Genomic DNA, 22,310 nt, shown 5'->3' with positions numbered 1-22,310 from the left:
TATATTCGTTTCTTTGTTTATTAATTGATTGATTCTAGGTAATGCGTTCATGTGGTAAAAATTCAAATCTTGCAAAAGGGATTATGATGAAACGGTAACATGCTCTTTATGACAGTTTCCAATTCATGACAGTTTCCCAAAGACAAACCCTATTACTAGTAGCTTATGTATCTTTTCAAAAGTATTCTCAATATCAGATCATGCTTCAAAATGCTTTCATGTAATGGATAAAACAGCATCATATCTCACTATTTTATTATAATTAATTCACACAAAAATAATTGGTATATTTTTGTTAAAGCTAGGTTTGGAAGGCTTAAAAGGAGGAAAAAAGCTTCAACTTTGTATTCTAAAAAGATAATTTTGCTTATGCTGTATTTCAGGAGAAGCTATTTAATAGAAAGGCTAAAACTTTTTTATTGAATGTTAAAAGAACTGATTATAAAAGATCTTGTACTAAAATAAATTCAAAATTCAATTAATCTCTTACAGGCCTTGCAAGTTAAAAATAACTATCTTGGTTGTATGGTATTTCTAGAAGCACCTTAATTTCTTTAGAACACTGAATTACAACTTTGATAGCAATGATTTAATAAATAATCAGAAATAAAAAGATGATCCAATGATTTTAACTAGCTAACAACATTCTAAAATCTGATTTATCATATAAACTATGTTTATACAGAAGCTTCTTGCTCTCTTTTATCAAGCTCTATTTCATTAACAGTTAATATATTTTAACAAGTATCTACAGATTTTCTTTTCTATAAGCTTTCTCAATTCCAAATTAAGAGTAAGTGTTTTTTTACAATTTTGGCAAAATTACGTAGGCTTATAGGACTCTTAGCTCAGACATGCAAGAGCAATATTTCCACTGTGCTCTTCCCAGAGCACCTCAGGATTCCCCAAAAAGGTTTATTAAAAATTGGAATCCCTAGGATCCACTTTGGACTTACTGAATATGAATCCCTTAGTAAGCTGTAGAGTAATCTACATCTTGACAAAATCCCATAGCAGTTTTCCACTGTATTAATATTATGTTAAGTGAAATAAGCCAGGCACAGAAAGATAAATACTGAAAGTTCTTACTCATATGTGGAAGCTAAAAAAGTTGATAGCACAGTGGAGAGTAGAATGGAGTGAGGGAAGGGGAGGAGTGAGGGGGTATAGCCAAAAGTACAAAAGCGCAGCTAGATAGGAGGAATAAGTTCTAGTGTTCTATGACACTAGAGAGTGACCATAATTAACAGTAATTTATTGTAAATTTTCAAATAGCTAGAAGAGCAAATTTTAAATGTCCCACCACAAAGAAATGATAAATGTTTGAGATGAGGGATATGTTAATTACTCTTATCTGATCATTACACATTGTATACATGTTTCAAAATAACACACTGTGCCCCATAAATATGAACAATTACTATGTGTCAATTAAAAATAATAAAAAAGTTTTAAAACATCTAGAAAAAAATTTGAGAACTACTGAAATTGAGTCCATCCAGATTTAAGGAATACGAGAATCAGATATATCTAGATAACAAATGTATTTCACATTTCAGGGTAAGAAGTAAATAAGTGTTATTGCTTTATCCAAGATTAGTTTGCTTATTGTTGCTGGTAGGTATCCACACAGACATTCAGTCTAAGTCACTCCAGATCATAAAAGATGGCCTTCTTTCTAGTACTAACTTGGGATTTTTTTAGTTCCTTTGAATGACTCAAGAATGCTTCTTCCACTCTGGGCTGTTCCTGAATCTTGGATATCCAGACAGTGAGGTACTTCCTGAATCAGAAAGCCCAAATACACTTACTAAAGAATACATTAAAGAGAAGGAATCTCAGTTAGTCTAGACTGAGGCTAGGGTAGTCACCAGTTTCAGACCTATGGGCAATTTATCCATCCTTACTGACTATAAACAAAGCTTGATATTTCTCTGATGCCTTCAATCAGAAATGACAGCAATTCTCTTTCTTCCTATGATGGCCAGGCAGTGTGACAGTAAAGCAGTCCAATTAATTTTTTCTTCAATTAAATTATTTTTTGGCTCTGATATTTCAGCAAGGACATACTTTCTATCAAAGACAAAAAATGGATATTGTTAGAGTTGTAAATAGATTCATGTTTCATATTTTAAACCTAGCATTCAATTTATATACTGAAAACAATAACGTTTTTTGGCTCTCCAAATACTATAATCAGTAATTCTGATAAGCAAGTGGAGGTGCAATCAACTTAAGAGAAAGTCAGCATGTTGTAACCTGTATCAATATAAGTTTACGAAACTCTTAAAGCTTGGTGAGTTCTAAATATCCATCTGAAATTAGGTGCCACTGCAAGCAGAATCTTATCCTACCCCAATCCATTAAAATAAGCCTAAGTTGGTAATTAATTTTGAATCAGGGCTCCCGGATTTCCTATATGGATTCAATTTGATTATTAAGTATAGATTTCACACCTAATCACCAAAGCCAATGAATTTCGTTATGTGAAAGAATCCTGTAAATCTATAGTCTACAAGTAGCTTCGAATACGAATTTAGACCACCATGTGAAAAGGGTTATAGGCTATGGGTTTGTCTAGGATATAAAAGGAACCTTTGAACAGGAATAATTATACTGACTCTAACTACTGATTTATCTTAATTTATAATTTTTACTCTTGGCCATATACTCTAAGAGTGTCTGGTTTATCATTCAACAATTGTTTCTGGCCGGGCGCGGTGGCTCACGCCTGTAATCCTAGCACTCTGGGAGGCCGAGGCGGGTGGATCGCTCGAGGTCAGGAGTTCGAGACCAGCCTGAGCAAGAGCGAGACCCCGTCTCTACTAAAAATAGAAATTATATGGACAACTAAAATATATATACACAAAAAATTAGCCGGGCATGGTGGCGCATGCCTGTAGTCCCAGCTACTCGGGAGGCTGAGGCAGTAGGATCGCTTAAGTCCAGGAGTTTGAGGTTGCTGTGAGCTAGGCTGACGCCACGGCACTCACTCTAGCCAGGGCAACAGAGCGAGACTCTGTCTCAAAAAAAAACAAAAAAACAAAAAAACAAAACAATTGTTTCTGATTCTTTCCTTTCAAACTTAATACCTTGGACTACATTAGGCCTTGTAGCTGAATCAGCTAAATGAATGCTTTATATGCTCCTGAAGGATGACAATGGAGATGCCCCTTGCCTGAGGGCCAGACTCTGAGGTGAGTAAATAGGCAAAACTCACACAGAGCCAAAACATGCTTGGAATGACATTCCTCACACATTGTCTCTTAATAACCCCCGTTTTTCCTGAAATGTCAGGATGGACTGTGGACTTTGGTTGAGCCTATATAGAGTCGTTGGCTTCCTTTTAGGACCATATGATACAGAAAATGCCCACTGTGTCTTTAAGCACTAGAGTCACACTCAGTGCTGCAAATGTGCCCGCTTTAAGGGGCACATAGAAACAAGACCAAAGGAGGAAGCCACATTCATGTCTCTCTGGTGCTGTTATTCAGAAGCACAAGATTACTGTTTGGGGAAAGTTGGATAGGGTCTCACTATTTAAATTTGCCCTCTGCATCTCTCTCCGTTCCCAAACTTAGGTAGTTTAATTTCTGTAAGCTAAATGAGCATATGATATGGGTACATTTTATTTGAAAATATTGGCTGTGCCTTTGTAAAAAGGTTTTCTTTCACCCTTAATTAATTTTGGTTGATAATACATTTTCATATTGTTAATGAATTAGACAGTATTCCTGACTTGATGCATTTTCAAAATTTTTGAAATATATGTGGTTCTTTCTCTTTCTCTTTTCGTTACTGCAAAGGAATTCAGTTCGTTCAGTGGAAAATAATGGCAGTGCCAGAGTACACTCAGGGAAATGCAGTAGAAATAACAAGGTTGAAAAAAATATATAAAGATGTTAGGAAATACCTTTTTTCCATCGTCTCATATTTCTTCTCAAATAAATATGTTGTACTACTACTCTGTAAAACATATCTTTACCATTAACAGAGATGTGCATATTCTGTTCTTTTAATGGATGAAATCATAAAATATATTTATTTGTAAGTTTTTACCAGTTCCAAGCTTATAATTTTGATTGGACTAAGAAAATATAAGGCGGAAAATTTTTAAAAAGTGAGGCACAAAGAGATTGACACCAAGAGATTAAGCAAGTGTTCAACATGCTTAATTGTGAATGCTGACATTTTTACCCCAAGCATCACCTTAGTTTTTTCTATAGCAATTTGGTTGACAATGAAAAAGCCAATGGATAGTAATAGCCAAAATGAGCAATTAGAATTTTCAAGACAGTAGAAATTCCTGGCCTCAATTATCTACATAATTCAGTCCAGCCAAATGTGTTGGAATTTTATATTAGTCTGAGCACTGCATTGGGTATTGTGGAAGACACTGAAATGAGTAAGACTGCATTTCTTCTCCATAAAAAATAAATTTTGTTCCCTTATTTCTCCTTTGCTTGTTCCTCCTTCTGTCCTCAACTCCAGGTGGCAAAACTTCACATCATACAAAACAGTCTATAATGAACAGTGACACTCACTCTCATGCTTGTCCTTGTTCACTACAGTTTCCTGGGCTACAAATATTGTTACCAGTCTCTCATGTATCTTTCAGAGATATTCTCTTTCTACGCAAACATACATGTGTTATATGAATATACTTCTAAAATAATGTTACGCAATGGAAAACTAACATCATACCTTATGATGCCATGCCACGAGGCTAGTTCCTAGAACCTCTTAGGCTATTTCCAATTTACACTCTCTCTCCATGGCTGAGCTCATTCAGTCCCATGAATTTAAACACTATCTGTATGGTAATGACTCTCCAATCTGAACCTCTAGCCATAACCCCTTTCTGAAATTTCTGGCGTATGTATCCCTACCTACTTAACATTTTCACTTGATATCTGATAATTATTTCAGAATTAACTTGTCCCAAACCAAGCTTTATTTCTCTGAACCCTCGTCTCTGTTTTTTGCTCCATCTTACCTATCTCAAAAAATAAGTAGCACTACCCACCAAGTTGCTGAAACAAAAATCTAAGATGTATCCTTGATTCTTATCTTTCCCTCCCCTTCACTTTTAGTCCATGAGCAAATAATTTGTCTCCTTCAAAAACACACCTTGCATTCATTCATCTCTCCCAACTCGATAATTATCATCCTTGTCAAATTATCATCCCTCCTGTAGACTACTGCACATACTTGCTACTATTCTCTTCCTTTGCATTGTGGCCCACTCCACAAACAAACAAACAAATAAACACCCTATTTTCCTTGAAGCAGCCAGAGTTCCATTTTAAAAATATAATAAAATCACATCACTCTTCTGCACAAGTTCTAAAATCTAAAGGCTTTCCGTTATCCTGAGAATAAAACCCTCCTTGGCTTACAGAGCCACCTGTGTCCCGGCACTTTGTTCCCTTTCTGAGCTCATCTGATACCACGCTCCCTCCATGCCCAGTGCAAAGTGCTCCCAACTCACTGGGCTTCTGTGGATTCCTTATGAGATCAAGCTTGAAACCACTGTGGGGCCATCGCACTTGTCCTTTCCTTTGAAATCTCTTTGCTTTCACTTTGGAGTAGCTGCTTCCTGTCATTCAGATCTCAGTTTAATTGTCACCTCCTGGAGAAGCCTTTCTTGGCCACCCCACCTAGAGCATCTCCTGGTTCTTTCAAATTCAGCAGACTACTCATCACCGTCTGACATTCTTTGTTTAATTATTAATTCATTTATTTTCTAGCTTACTAAGCTAAACTCTAAGCTGTGATCTCTAACTGAGAACTGTGGCTTTGATTAATACTTGATTACTGCTCTAACTGCCTTAGTGTTTAGATCAGTGCCTGATAGGTGGAAGGTATTCAGTACATTGTTAAGTAAACAAATGAATGACTATTATAAGAGCAAAATAATTTTCATTTAAACAATAAACTTGGATGGTAATGGGTGATGAAACCAAGGTCTCTTCAAAAGGACAAGGTTGCTTTAAAATGATACCAACACATAAACTCCTGTTATTCTTATTAATTTTGCTACATTTTTCCTTACATTGCCCTGTTTATTTCTCTTACCATAGCAAAACTCTATTTTCTCTATATGTATTCACTTAGAATCTATCTTCCCCTAGGAACACTCATACACTGGTGGTGGGATTGCAAACTAGTGCAACCTCTGTGGAAAGCAATATGGAGATACCTTAAAGAAATACACGTAGATCTACCGTATGATCCAGCAATCCCACTACTGGGTATCTACCCAAAAGAACAAAAGACATTCTATAAAAAAGACAGCTACACTTGAATGTTTATAGCAGCACAATTCACTATTGCAAAGATGTGGAAACAACCCACGTGCCTGCCAATACATGAGTGGATTAATAAAATGTGGTATATGTATACCATGGAGTACCACTCAGCTGTAAGAAACAATGGTGATATAGCACCTCTTGTATTTTCCTGGATAGAGCTAGAATCCATCCTACTAAGTGAAGTATCCCAAGAATGGAAAAATAAGCACCAAAACCCATCAAATTGGTTTCACTGATCAACACCTAAGTGCACATACAGGAATAACATTTATCGGGCATTGGGCAGATGGGAGAGGGGAGGAAGGGATGGTTGTATATATACATAATGAGTGCGATGTGCACCATCTGGGGGATAGACACGCTTGAACCTCTAACTCGGGGTGGGGGCAAGGGCAATATACATAACCTAAACATTTGTACCTCCATAATATGCAAAAATAAAGAAAAAAGAAAGAAAAAATCTATCTCCCCATTCTAAAAATGGAGGCTGTGTTAGGGAAGTGATTTTTGTCTCTCTTTTTTCACCACTGCAGGCACAATCTTGAATAGTAACTTGAACATAGACACTCCAAAATTTTTGTTGAATGAGTGAAAATATAAGATGTAGTTGAAAACGATTGATTCAGGTCTTCTCAATTTGCAGTGAGGAAACAAAAGCACTCTTAGGTAGAAGAAATGGGCCAAGTATTTTAAGTAAGCACTTTCAATCATGAATCTCCTTATGTGTTCCTATAACTCCAATTCTGTTAGACCCGAGGCAAGCCATCACGAACATTTTGCCTTAGTTTTTGCTTCCTGAAAAATGGGAATTAAAGGCAACAAACAAACCAATTAAAATTATCTTATCTTTTTAGAGCAAGCTCAATTTGAGAGTTTGGTAATTACCACCAACTGATTATCATTCAAGGATAAATGCACACAAAGAAGAAAGTAAGAATGACGGAAGATAAAAAAATCAGGGGCATTTACTGTGCTGCTTAGGATAAGACTTCTCTCCTTTTGTTGAATTTGTTCATAAATGCTCTAAAGTCTGGGGAAATGCTGCTGGGTAGGAAAGCAAAAGTTTTGAAGCTTACAGGTCTAAGGAGAAATTAATAAAATGCAGTGGGGAAATTAAGTTGAACAGAAGTGCAATGAGGCATGGTTAAACCAATTAATTAAACAGGTTTTGATATGTATATAACAGGGTTGCTGAAGAATTAAAAGTAAACCCAAGATTTAAATGAGTGTTTGGTATTCAACAAAACACTAAACAGTAATTTGCAGAAAACTCATAGTTTTTAAAGTACTGTTCTTTGATGAATTCCTTCCTCATTCATGTGCCTCACCACCTTTCTTTTCTCCATTAATCTTAAGAAACTAGACTTTCAATAATATGCAGAAGTTTTAGGCTTTGTTTGATTCTCCTCTACAGTCTTCTTATGCCAATTTCAAAACCATGGTACATTCTTGGAGCATGAAGTATAAAAAGATTTTTTTGGCCGGGCGCGGTGGCTCACGCCTGTAATCCTAGCACTCTGGGAGGCCGAGGCGGGTGGATCGCTCAAGGTCAGGAGTTCGAGACCAGCCTGAGCAAGAGCGAGACCCCGTCTCTACTAAAAATAGAAAGAAATTATATGGACAACTAAAAATATATATATAGAAAAATTAGCCGGGCATAGTGGCGCATGCCTGTAGTCCCAGCTACTCGGGAGGCTGAGGCAGGAGGATTGCTTGAGCCCAGGAGTTTGAGGTTGCTGTGAGCTAGGCTGACGCCACGGCACTCACTCTAGCCTGGGCAACAAAGTGAGACTCTGTCTCAAAAAAAAAAATAAAATAAAATAAAAAGATTTTTTTTCAGTAGCACGTCCATAATTTTTCAGAAAGTAATGAAGATTAGCTTTCTTACTGCACTGGCAGCCTGGCAGGTGGGAGGCAGAACAAGTGAGATTATCAAAACCAAAAGCTGGGAGTCACAAAGATGGATGTTTAATTCCAAATTTATCATTTAAGAGCTCTGAGACCCTGCACAAACATTAATAACTTAGCTCCTATAAACCTCAGTTTCCTCCACGGTGTCAATGTTGTCAAGGATGATATTTGAAAATTCCTTGACACAATGTCTGGCAGAGACATCTCTCAAAAAAATGGAAGTATGAACACTAGAAGCAGATTCCAACTTGTGGATGCGTTTTGATTGCCAAAATTGCTTGTTTGGAACTTTAAACATGTATTTCCACCAAAACTATATGTCTTAAAAAATGAAATGGGTAGTGGTAGGTACATTTCTAGATGAGTCTCCAAAACCTTCATTTACCATAGTATTATTTGAGTTGAGAACTATCCTAATTACACTTTGGTTAAAGTGGTCAACTGGTCCTGGTTTTTCCCTGGACTTTCTTGGTTTTAGCATGGAAAGTCTCTCATATTGAGAAACCCTCCAGTCCCAGACAAACCTAATTATGATTCCTTCATTAGGAACTTAATCATTATTCATTTGTTCATTCATTCTTCTGCAGTACCAGGTACGTTCTTAGGCTCTGGAGATGTAAGAACAAATTGGATATGGTCCTTGCCTTTAATAAACTTAGAGCCTAGCAAAGGAAACAGGCAAAGGAACAAGCTTCCACAAGCCCTAAACCAAATGCTAATGATGGCAGTTTGCCCAGGATGCCGGGAAACACAGGAGATGGGCACCTCACAGGGACTCAGACAAGGTGACCACTGAACTGGATCTTGAAGCAGGTATGCAGCTCACACCATGGCCTCCTACTGAATTCTTTTGGACATTTCCCATTTCCGAGCTCAGTATTATTTAAATATACATATTAAAATGCCATCTCTTTCAATTCCCTTACACATTGTTATTTAAACAGATTTTGAATAACTTCTGATATGCATATAATCTTTATGGAATCATTGCAAAATATAAATATAAATAACCATAAACACTTGATTTTATAGCAATCCCTCCCACTCTGGGATACAGAACTAAGTTAAAATCTACTTTTAAAAATGCAAACTGCCTGCTTGCTTTTTTTTTTATTATTTGGAACTCATTTCACAAAGGAAATGACTGGAACAACATGTTAGATTGAAAACAAAACAGAGGTTGTTATAAAGAATATCCTCCTAGCTACAACACTGCAGTGTTTGCCCCAAAGTTAGTGAGTTAACAATGTTTCCTAAAGCTTTTTATCAAAGAATTGGCCTTCTATTTTTTTTATCCTTCAATAACTTTTAAAGTATCCCTGGAACATGCCTTTATCATTACGGCAAATGCTGCGGCAGGAGGGTGATAAGACACAGACGGCTTATACAACCGAAAACCCTGGTGCAACATTCGCTCCCTAACAGCGTGCATATTTGCTTTTCCACCTGGGGGAAGAAGCAGATTTTTCATAGACTCTGAAGGTGAGAAGGTGACTTATTCCCGGACAGACTGTAAGCTCCATGGGAGGAAGGAACCATGTCTATATTCTTCACTGCCGTGTTTCCAGCCCCTGGGACATAACTGATGCACAAAAATGTTGAGTAAATGACAAAATAAATTTATGTCCTCATCCTGCATTTCCAACAAATGATTATTCAGTCTCTGGAAAACTCTAGAAACTGAACAACTCAGAAGGGGGAAGAGGGGGAGGTGGCTGAGGGATCAAAAATTACCTATCTGGTATAATGCAGGCTATTTGGGTGACAGGTAAACTAAAAGCCCTGACTTCACCACTATACAATTTATCCATGTATCAAAAAATCACTTGTACCCTTTAAATCTATTGAAATTTTACAAAGGAAAAAAAGAAAAAAAAAGAAATTGAGCAATTCTCTTTGCCACTCATGAAAATCATTAAATCTCTTTGATATCAGCAAATTATGCGGCTTAAGTTTCAAAGTCAGTTAATTATAACATGGAGCCAAAATCACATGTTTTATTTCTGTAGAGGCAGGTTGTGTCAGCCTCAGATGACACCTCTAATCTTGAGTAATGTCTATAAAGATACTGTATGGGAACTTACGAAGAATGTGCATGTGATTATTATAAACCATTCTTGCAATGAAAAAAAAATCTCATACCATGCTTTCTATAGAATGTGGACCAAAATCATCAATTTATAGACTCATCAACTATGATTACCATGTTTCTTAAGCCCCATAGAGAATTATAAATATATGTCAGATAATGATCTTATTGACTGCAAAGGTTCTTAGTAATTTTGAGCATGTAGCAAAGGAAAATACTAAAATCTTCACTTCTGAGCATATATATGTATTTTTTTGCATTTTGGTCATGGTATACTATATACATATTTTTTACACACATACACTTGTTAATGCACACATAATCTCCACAGTTGACATACAGTTAAAATTCAATGGGAGAGGAGAAGCAACAAGTCTTTTTAAAATTTTTTTTACTACTGTTTTTACCTTTGAAGTTTACTACACCAACTGCAGTTGAAGCCAATCTGAGAGGATATGCAGGGGCCACAACCATTAAACTGGAGACATGCTGGGGAATATTAATAGAAGAGAATAGATTCGTCAAGACTAATTGGCAGGTTGGGAGGAAAAAAAAGATTGCTCAACCAAAATAAAAATCACCATCTGTCCCCATATATATACTCAGGATCAAAATACCCTTGCATGCCAAACACAATTATAATGATAACTATATAATTATCACAATTATTATAATTATAATTACTGAACAGATCAGATCATAAAACTTGGAAATCATTTTTTTTCTGCCTGTGTTCATATATTAACTTACTCGGTAATGGGGTCATCTCCACAGCTGAAATGTTGGTAATTTTTGACATTTGTAGCTCTACTCGGTGGTATTCATAAATTGTTCTTCTTCGAACATCTATAAAAACAAAAATTAAAAAAATCAACTATAATGTTTCCTCACCTATAATATAACATTTTAATAATGGATGTAGACTTTATTCACTTTTCACTTGATGTGATTTTAAAATTAAGCTTCACCCTGTAAAGACATTGATTATTATTAAGAAAAACTAAAAATCGTGTGCCCATGTACACCAAAGTCTTTATCAATGAAGTTGAAAGTGTTGATTAGGGTCTCAGGTATCTCACTTACCTAGCAGGGCTCCAACCCATTGTCACCCAAAGCATACTAAATATTTTTTGATATATTTAAAAATTTTGACACATGAAGGTAAGATGATACCATTTCTCCCAAACTAAAGCTTACGTGTTTAGGAATGGGTCGCAATTAAAAATGTTTCTCAATCTAAATAAAGTTAATGTCAGAATAACAATGTGATTGCTTTAAAAGTTTAGAATAAATTTCTTTAATAAAAGTAAAAACATATGGCATGGTGACTATAGTTAATAATACTATATTATACTTGAAATTCAATAAGAGAATAGATTTTAAGTATTCTCAACACATATATATACACATACACACACACACACACACACACACAAATACTAACTATGCAAGGTGAATCGTGTTAATTAGCTTGATTGTGGTAACCATTTCACAATGTATACCTATATCAAATCATCATGTTGTACATTTTAAACACATACAATTTTTATTTCTCAATTATACCTCCAAAAAGCTGGAGGGAAAAAAGAACTTAAATCATTTAAAAAATCAATATCACTATGTATTACATATATAATATCATATCTAAGGTAGCTTAATAATTAGCACTTATATTGTATGATGTTATTTATAATTCATTAGCAAATCGATCAACATCCCTGAGGAACAGACTAGATGGAGAGTTTGATAAGAACTTTATTAAAAATCAGAAAAATATAAACAAACATATTTTACAACAAAACAAAACATTTAAATATAAAATCCCCTTTTAAGCCTTCTACAAATGTGCTTGCCTGGGTTTGGTAAATGTAAATAGGAAATGTTATCAGCGTTTTAATTTCACTCTTGGAATGCTTATAGTGACAGGCATGCATTTCGTGAATACTATCATATGTATAAGGAATTATTTGGGAACGTGTACGTTATTTTTAAAATATCATAGTATTCAATTTTGGGAAGTAATGTCACAGTGGTTAATAATACATGCTCTGGAATAGCCTGTCTGGGTTCAAATCCCAGTTTTGCTACTTGGTATCTGTGGGACCTAGGGCTCCTTATTAGCTTCTCTGTGCCTCAGTTTTCTCACCTATAAAATAGGGATAATAATCCTTGTATCATTGAGTTGTTTTGAGGATGCAAATGAATTGAAAACTGCCTAGAATAGTCCCTTGCCACATTGTAAGTGCTCAATAAATACTAGGTATAATTTTTATCTAACTTCCATATGGCAACCACAGATCCTACTAGTTACACGCTGGATTTATAATTTCTATAGATCCAAATTCACTGAAATCACACTAAGATCCTAGAATCAAACTTCCAGAAATTTATCTTCAATCTTGTATTAGAGAAAGTTAAATGTTTATTAAAGTCATTAGAACCAATAATGATTTCCTGTAAGACAAAGAGCAGGAGTGTGGTGGATGAGTTACTTTCATTAAAAGTGTTCAAAAGAAAGAAGATACCTAAAAATTTAAGAGGTTGTAGAGGGACGACAAATATTCACTTAAAACCTACAAATATCTCTATTTTTCTCTACTCGCATCTTTCATGCATTACTGATCATGAAATTCTACTCCAGAAGCAGTGTGGAAAGGAACAAAACAAACTCTTAAGGGTAGGAGTAGCTCTAGGGCTACTCTGAAAATATCTTCAGGATTATCAGATGAGGAAACACTCTTTTAAAAAATCTAATCCAGTTAATTTCTTTTGGGTATAACTGAAAGATGCATATAAATTCTTCAAAGAGTTAAACTTCATCAAAAATTAGAGAAAATGCTCGTTTCATGGTACATAATAAGGTTTCATGAGGAATATAAATCACACTTTATTTTTTTTAACTTTTAATAAGAAGATTGCTCATCTTCTGCCTTTGTCTAAATGGGATGAGTTCCTACATATTGCTTTCCCATGCGTTTTGCTAAACAATTTAGTTCTTATTAAATAGAAATAAATAAATAAAAAAGATCTTGTCATAAGATTACTAGGATGGGAGTTCTTGACTCTTCATGCTTAAGTTTGCACAGCATTGATCATATTCATTGGTGCTTAAAATATTAGTATTCTTTTTATTTCATATCATACTTTGAAAATCTCAACTACTGATAATGACTGTGAAGCCTTTGAGAGTTAATTATTGACCACATATTTGGAGTAAAGAGAAAGAAAGAGTGACTATTTTTGCTATGCTAGTTCTAACCTGCTCAAAGACTTTCAACTATTGGGAGGAGATAAATTTAACAACACCAAAATTAATGAGAATAATTTTTGTCTGATGAACTGCCAAGTAATGACAGTTGCCAAATGGTCATTTCTGTAGTATTTCAGAGATACGCCTGTCAGAAGCAAGTAATTAGGAATTCATTCACTGGTTGCCCCTGCCAATGCTAGAGGCTTTCATTTGATTCCAGAAATGTTTTAGCTCATGTGTCTTCTTCAAATATAAGCCAAAATAATGTTGAACTAAGCATTCAGTCTAATGATGGTGACACAACTTTAACTGTTCTTACAACTTTACAATGTCAAGATCAACTACAATATTCACCCATTAGAGGCTCTCAAAAATTAAAAAAAAAAATTAAATCTGAGCAGATTAACAGATAGAGAAAATATAGTTTGGTGATCAAAATCTTAAGGTGATGGGATCCGAAGTGCAGATATTAAATTGCATGTTTTAGAAAGCATGATCAATACCAGCAGGAGGTTCCAAGTGATCATATGGCAACACCAAGAATCCTTTTCCATTAATATCCAGTCTAGCTGAAGTGAGCACAGACTAATGAGCACCCTGTGACATGATTAGACGTCATCTAGTTTGTCTCTCTCAAAAGCTAACATTCACACAGAGAATATATAAGGAATTTCCTAAGTTGGTCTATTCTTATATTTGTATAAATAGCCTAATATTTTTGTCTGAATTGTCAAATAAATGATTTGTTAACATTTCCTTATTTATGTGTTGCTGATGCTTAATGATTGACCCCAGCCAGTTATGCCTTAGTTATTTTCTAGTTCAAAATGAGACCAACATATGGCATTGTTTATTGAGTGCTCTTTAATGTAACTAGCTGCACAACTACAAGGTTCATTCCCAATATGAAGACTTAAGAAAAAGACTCTTAAGGTAAAAAATGACACCATTATAAAGGTTACAAGCTTCCCACACAAAATTTGCAATGCATTAGCAGAATTAGGGAATTGGAGTTGTTAAATAAAGCACCCACAAATATAAAATGTGTTAGCCACAACTATTTTTTTTTTAAATTCCTACTGCATTTCCAGTTCTATTAGATAATAAGGCCATTAAGCATTAGATAAAACAACATAAACTTTCGGTGACTGTAAAGTGCTAATCTAAACCTCTTAAGTTTTCCTCTATAATGCCCTCACTGCTTGCAAAGTTTCAGGACACTGCTAAAGCCTAAATGGCCAGATTTCCTAAGTTACTTGAGCACGTGTAAAGGAAAAAAAAAAAAAAAAAACACAAAACAAAAACGGGACAGAAAACAATGCTCACATCTCTCTTTCTCTAATATACATTTTACTAACGGCTTAATCAAGCTGCATTTCTTGATTTTCTTCAGTAATCACTTTGCCCTGAACTTCATATCATCCCAACACATAGAAATGGTAAATTCTCAAGGTGATGGGTACCCCATGATCATTACACTTTCTATGCATGTAAAAAACATTCACATGTTTCCCCTAAACATGTAAAATATAATATTATGTATCAATAAAAAAAAGAGAGAACCAGAAGCAGCGGTGAGACAGTAGATAGTCCATGCATTGTCACAGTGGGTCGGTGTGCCAGCTGGGCTGCAAGCCTGTAACCAACATGGTGGTCCCACTGGCTTCCCCAGGGGGGACACACCTCCCTGCCCGAGTCTCATGGGAAGATTGCATAATGTACATTTGCTGTGTCATTAAACCTCCTTTTTTTTTTTTTTCCCCCTGAGAGAAAGGAGACTGTGACTTCATTAAATGAAATTGGGCAAAATGCAGTAAGATTTCTTTATTTTAAAATCAAGTGTTCAAAAAGTAGCATTTAGTGCTAAATCACTCCGATGTTTGGCACTCATGGGAGGGGGAAAAAAAAGCATATTTTATTTTATTTTTTAATTCTTTTCTTTTGCTATTTATTTATTTATTTTTATCAATACATCCTAATTTCAAGAAACAAAACTTCCTGCAGCAAAATTCAGTTGGAGGAATTAGCATGCAGGCATGTTTATAAATGTAGGCAACCGGTATTAGTTAAAATTGGTAGAAAGAGTAGGTCAAAAGAGAAATACTCATTATGTAATACGGAAAAAGTGCGAAACAATAAAGGCAAGGGAAAGTGAATTTGGAAAAAATGTGAAAGAGAAAAGTGAAAAAGCTAATATCTGAGTTCATAATTCAAAACAAAAAGGCAGATAAACCTGGATAGAAAAATTCAGCTGAGATTATTTTTGAGAACTGCTCTGGCTGCTTTCCGGTGTCTTCCCTAGTGAGACAACTACAGAGTGGAATGTGCAGATACGAACTTTTGATTCACTATTTTGAATAAAATAATAGTACATTAAATTGGGTTTCCCTTTTTCAGACCAATAAATCCTTTCCTAATAGGTACTCAATAAATATATGTCGAGGAAACAAATGTTTAAATTCCTTGAATTTTTAACAGTGCATTAAAGTTCTTTCCATGACGTTTAGGATTTTATTTTAGAAATAAAAAACTCAAGCTTTAGTAAATAAACTGAGACACAACTCTAAATCGGTAAAAATTTACTTTCTCTGAGAGTGTTGTATAGGATTAAATGTTAATGAATGAGTAAATTTAAAAAAGATACGAAGAAAGAACTTAACCACAAGTCCCTGAAGGGACACGTTCTTGTTTATAGAAACTCTAGAAATATTCTCAAATATGTTAACATTGATTAATCTGTGATATCTAATATCCAAAAAAATTCTTAGATTTTTTTACTTCTCTTTAAAAATCAAGTCAGAGTCAATTAAATAGGGCACATTAAAAATGTATTAAAACAATAAAATGTCATATTGCATAATGCTTTCTATCTTGGCAGTGATTTATGAGAAGTCATTGCATGAAAAATGTTATGATTTGTATTTATTTCTCCTTTTGTTGAGCCTTTGTGAGCTAGTGCATACTTGAGAACCTAAGTACCTAATGAAACTATGCTGTAAAGAGAAGTGATTTTATCTTCTGTAAAATGAATAATTTTGAAGGGTTTTCCATTTTTACAAGAGTGAAGGTAAGATGACACAATTTACTGAAGATTTGTACACTGATCTGTCCTTAAATGAATGAAATGACCCTGGTAACTTTGAAATAACAAATCCAGCTCAGTTTCTCTAAAAGGGCTTGAACTGGATTGCATAAAATATTGTGAAAGAAAAAACATCTTCAATTTTTTTCCAAGGTTATTTATATTTTATATAGTCTTGACCGCATTTTTAATTATAGTTGCTAAGTTATAATGAGTGTGTACCACATCAAAATTACAAATTGCTTTCATGGGGAAAATCAGTTATAATGGTTCTATTTGAAAGTTCATTAAAGAAATATACTTGAAAATTTTTTATTTAATCATATCTAATATTCCAAGCCCTTTTAAAAAGCAAAGGAGAAGTAAAAAGAATGTTCATGTAACTACTATACTTGGTAGTCGGTATTTTATTTAAATATGTGGATAGGGTCTATTATTGCCCTGTCCTATATAAAAAGCCCCTAGTCACATGTGGCTCTCTATTTAAAATCAATTAATCTAATCCAATTAGAAATTCAACGCCTCGGGCTCACCAGCCACATTGTAAGTGCATAGCAGCCACTTGACGGTTCAGATGCAGAACATTTCCACCGACCCCAGAAGTTTTATACTATTGTTTCCTTGAAAATTAAAGATTAAGATATTTTGTCTATTTAATAGGAAAAACTTTTATTTTTGTTTATTCACTCTCTAAATATAATTTTAGTCAACTTCTTTGAAAAATTGCAGCCTGGTCTGTAAGCTTATGAGACCATGTATGGCAAAATATATACATATAAATGTTCCTCAAAGAGTTCTATGATCCTCTAAGTATTTTTATTTTTTTATTATTATTTTTTGAGACAGGGTCTCTCTGTTGCCCCGGCTAGAGGGCAGTGGCAAGATCATAGCTCACTGCAGCCTCGAACTCCTATGCTTAAGTGATCCTCCCGCCTCACCCTCCTGGGTAGCTGGGACTGCAGTCACTTACCACCACACCTGGCTAATTTTTTTTTATTTTTTTCAAGAGGACGTCACTATGTTGTCCAGGCTGGTCTCAAACTCCTGGCCCCAAGTGATCCTCCTACTTCAGCCTCCTGGGTTGTTAAGTATTAAGACATAAGTCACTGTTCGCAGCTTATTTTTAAAATATATTTGCTCTACAAGTTAATTGTCAGTTTTATTTCTGAAAATGCTTAATGTTTCTTATTGAGCTGTAAATAATAATAACCAACAAAGCAAAGGCACATTAGAGCACAATGTCAATGAATTTAAAACAGCAGATGCCGATGAAAAGAAGCTCGACGTTACGAAAGTACCAGATAATGTACTGCTAGTTAGAAGAATAAAGTGGAATATTCTAAGGGATTCATAAATAGTCATTATCATAACTGGTAGTGGAACCAGTGCAAGTTAGGTCAGCTGCTTTCCAGATCGGTTTTTAGTGCTAGAATCCTGCATGTGTCTGTTAAAGCACCTTTCTCATGACTTAAATGACACAGCCTTAAGTTTTCCAAATTAAAGAGATACATGGAATGGGTGGATTTTCTGGGTTTTGTGCTGGAAATGTTATTCCCTTCAAGCTCAGAAGGTAGAGAAACAGTGAGGCATGAGGAGGAAGGCCAGTGCCTCAGAGATTAAGACTGAAATTCAAAATGTTAAATTGGAGGAGAGAGAAACAAACAAATGTGAATGACTGTGTCTGTACCCAGGAAGACCTCTGCACTCTATGTAAAAGGCTTTGGAGGGACAGACATAAGCCGAGGCTGAGAAATAATCATTTCATAGAGCTATTTAACAAGAAATTATGGAAATTACAAATGACCCCTGAAGACATGACAATGTTAAAACTTTCTGACAATCAAAAGACAATTAGAGCAACAATGAAACACCTTGCACTGCTTATTAAATTTGCCAAGTTTAAAAATTGATAATAGTGTCTGAAAGAATTTGGGGAAATAGGATATCTAATATAATATAATTAGATATCCCATTAGCGGTAGAGGAGTAAATTAGTACATTTATGGAAAGCAATTTGTCAAAATACATGAAAAAAAACCCCACAGTATCAGCATTCAACATTTACAAATTCATTTTTTGAGAATCAGATACATGTAAAAATTTAAAAACAAGGATGTTCAACACCGTTTTATTGATAATTAATATGTGAAGCAACCTACGTGACCAACCACTGAAGAGACAGGTCCTAAATTGTGAAACAAATGAACTCACTGTGGCCATTAATGACCACATTTTACACAGGTATTTGACATGCAGGAAAAAATGTGTTGTACATATGAAAGGGAAAACAGGTGGCAACAATATTTATAGCACAATGCCAGTTTTCTTAATGTGTGTATATTTGTATGTGTATATATGATAAATGAAAAGTTGGATGCAGATACATGAAAACATTGGTTTTTTCTGTAGTATATTTACAGGTAATTTAAATTTTAGTCTTTGGGTTCCATGTTTCTTTATAAATTACTCTGATTAAAATGTGCTATGCTTCTAAGCATAATAAGTATATTTTGAAATGAATAACCAAAGTCAGTCATTGTATGTGTAGATTTATTTTTCATATCTGTATCTGTGGAGATTGAATCTGCTGATCTCTATGGTTCTCTCTCTGTCTGATGTTTTACAAATACATTGTGTGAAAACCATAAAGTGATGCAGACAAAAGCATACACAGGCAGAAAGACACAGGTCTTATGAAGAGACATAGTACACACAATGTTACACTCAGGAAGAACTAGAGTTCCAGAGAGCCCTTGTCAAAGTGTTTCTTAGTGGAAATCCCTGTAGTTCCACTCTAACGAGCACGTGGGCTGGGCTGATCTCTGACTCAGTGTCACTGTCCATTTAAGTGCTGATGATGGAAAAAACAGTAAGTACAAGTATAGCGCTTACGTTGTACCAGGTACTGCATGCTATGTACACATTGCATGTTGGGTACTAAGGTGCTCATTTTATATGTAAAGAAAATAATAGACATTAAATAAAATGCTTCAGGTCTCATGACCAATATTGATACTATGATATCTTATTACTGTACCTTTAACAAATTTTCATCTTTTATTTTTCTAATATAAGGGTTAATTTCACCATAGACTTTTACCTTTTTTTTAAATTTTTTTGATAGAGCAAAGGAAGCCTTGTAATTTCAGACCTATTTATCAATTTACTAACAATGCCTGAATTCCCTTTGATATTTAAACTATCAGATCACCTGATCTTTTTTGAAAGATGAAAGCTACCTTCGTGAATTATGCTTGAAAGTTACAATGAGATCATTTACTATTGGAAAGTCTTTAAAAAATAAAAAACAAGTTTTTTTGTGGTGGATGTTTTAAGGAATGGGTGGGGAGAAAACTTAATAATAAATAAATTTAAATTGCCTTGCAGTTTTTGAATGCTTTATCAAACCTTCACCAAATCTGATAAGAATGGTATAGCAATGGTGGTCCCACTGGGAAAAATTATTTTCAAGGCATTCCTATGTTCCCATGGCTAGATTAAGGCAAGGGTCTAGGTTGTATACCCCATGTAACCAAAGTGATTAAAAGAACAGAAAATTGATCTTATGAGAACAGGGTCCTATGTAATACACCTTGGAATATAGAAGAAATGAAACCACTAATTACTTACGATAATGATTAATTGTTTCCTAAATCTACTCAGGGGAAAGAAGGGGGTAACGGAGATAAAGGATTTAAATTCCCTACAAAGATAACTGCTAATAGTGAGGGCTGTTAAATATGGGAACAGATTGTTTTGAAAAGGACTAAGTTCTGATTACATGATTAAGTAACATACAGATCTCTAGGAATCACCTTATTTCTCATGAAAAAAATAATACTTATATAACATATCATGCTAACTTTGGGCTATCCTAATCTATGCTTTTTTTTTTTTTTTTTTAAGCTGAGAATACTTTTATACAGAAGCTCGTGTTACAGACACTGTTACATTTTATAAATGTGGGAACAGATTTTTAAGGAGATTGAAATTTTCTGTTCCCAAGAACATTTTTAAGTAGAACACATCGATTCCAATTTTCTTGCTCTAATATGGTCCCGTCTAGCTGCAGGGATGGAGAAATTAGAAAGCCAGAACTTTCACTCCTTCGTGCCTAATTTTCTCAGGATGGAACAGTAAGGTGAATAGGAAATGTGAATGCCCTTCTAGCATGCAGCCTGCCCGAGAGCAGCTTTTTTCTGAACTCTAAGTCATGTGTTTTAGATGACTGTTGAGTCCCAAATCTTAGAAATAATCTGATTGCAAAATTCATATGAATTTTGCCAATGTATTCAATGAAATTTATATTTGGAATGATATTTTCTCCCTGAAACACAACAGTTATCCTTTTATAGCATAACAAGTGATACTTGCTGATTAAAATACATCCATAAAAAAATTATTTTGTATTTTGGTGCATCTTTTTCTCTCAATAATATAACAGAACAACAAAATAGACTAAAAGGCCTTCTGAGATAGCTGCATATAAAATTCAGGGATGAAAAGGACCAACAAATAAACTAAAACTAGTGTTTCCTTTTACTTGTGCAATAATTGACTCAAGTCATGCTTGATTTAACACTTCTGAAAGAAAGAATGTGAGAACACTCCTCCTCGAACAGAAGCCAGCTTTGGCTCTCCCAGGGCTCAGCCTCTTATTTAAGAGCTCTGTCAGGATGCCTTTATGTTGCCTACACACACTAATATATCCTTGCTTTGTTCACAGTACAATTTAGGTTCTGGAAAATCTGCCTTGATTTTCAACAATTCTCGTGAATATTACCTCCCACAAATTCTCAGCTAACAAGGAGAAACCCCGTGGAGGATGCATGTTCTTCACCTAGCAGAACTGTTCTGTATGAATGTCATTCTAAAGTATAGTTGTAAAATAACCCTATAATGTTTCTGGCCAATACATTGCTCTGAAAAGTCTAAACAGTTTCCACTCCATTTACTTTCTATATTTGAGATGATATAATTAAGTAGAATCACCTAAAGTCAAGACCAAACAGCACATGCAGGTGATAAATTGTCTACCACTGTAATGAAATAAAAGAAGAAAAAGAACTTTGAACAAAAGGGAAAGAAATGATGTAATCTTGAGATAGGCACATTTAAGACACACACACCCCCAGTACTAACACACCAAAGCATCTCTCAAGACTCTTCTTGAAGTAGTAGAGGTTTAAAAATGAGAAGCTTTCAAAGAACGGCTATTTATATTGTAAGAACTGCTACAAAATAGAGTTAACATTTTGACGTTCTAATATGACAAGCAGTTGCCCATAGTAACATATATATTTTTATTCTACAAAATGTGAATGAGACTAGATAAGCAAACATAATTTAAACAAAGAAAATATATATATATATATATATATATATATCTTCTCTGGTAGGTATAGCACCATCCAAATTTTTATTTACCTAAATTTATAGTTTTTCTTTCATCTTCCTTTACATTCCCAAATAGTTTTACAAAAATATATTAAACATAAAATAGCACAGAATTACTGTTTTGCTTATAAACTTATTTAAAATAAACATGGAAAGTCATATGCCTATCAATCAAATAGTTTGTCACTGTTTTATGTTCTTCTTATTAATAAAACAACTATATCTGCTCAAGCAAGCTAAACATCCCAAAGAATCCAAAATTATACA

At 34.6% G+C, this 22,310-nt stretch overlaps 1 protein-coding gene across 1 annotated transcript in view; it reads right to left on the bottom strand.

The window, feature by feature from the left end:
* PLXDC2 (plexin domain containing 2) overlaps window positions 1-22,310 on the bottom strand; it is a 357,321-nt gene that overhangs the window by 66,266 nt on the left and 268,745 nt on the right. Inside the window, exons 7-8 of the mRNA XM_069458825.1 lie at window positions 11,065-11,160; window positions 10,722-10,803 (exon numbers count right to left, since the gene is read on the bottom strand). Coding sequence (XP_069314926.1) covers window positions 10,722-10,803; window positions 11,065-11,160 — 178 coding nt within the window. The remainder of the gene's footprint in view (window positions 1-10,721; window positions 10,804-11,064; window positions 11,161-22,310) is intronic.

Source organism: Eulemur rufifrons, chromosome 25, assembly GCF_041146395.1.
Source record: "Eulemur rufifrons isolate Redbay chromosome 25, OSU_ERuf_1, whole genome shotgun sequence".
NCBI classification, from domain to species: Eukaryota; Metazoa; Chordata; class Mammalia; order Primates; family Lemuridae; genus Eulemur; species Eulemur rufifrons.
This window is presented reverse-complemented; position numbering and strand designations above follow the sequence as displayed.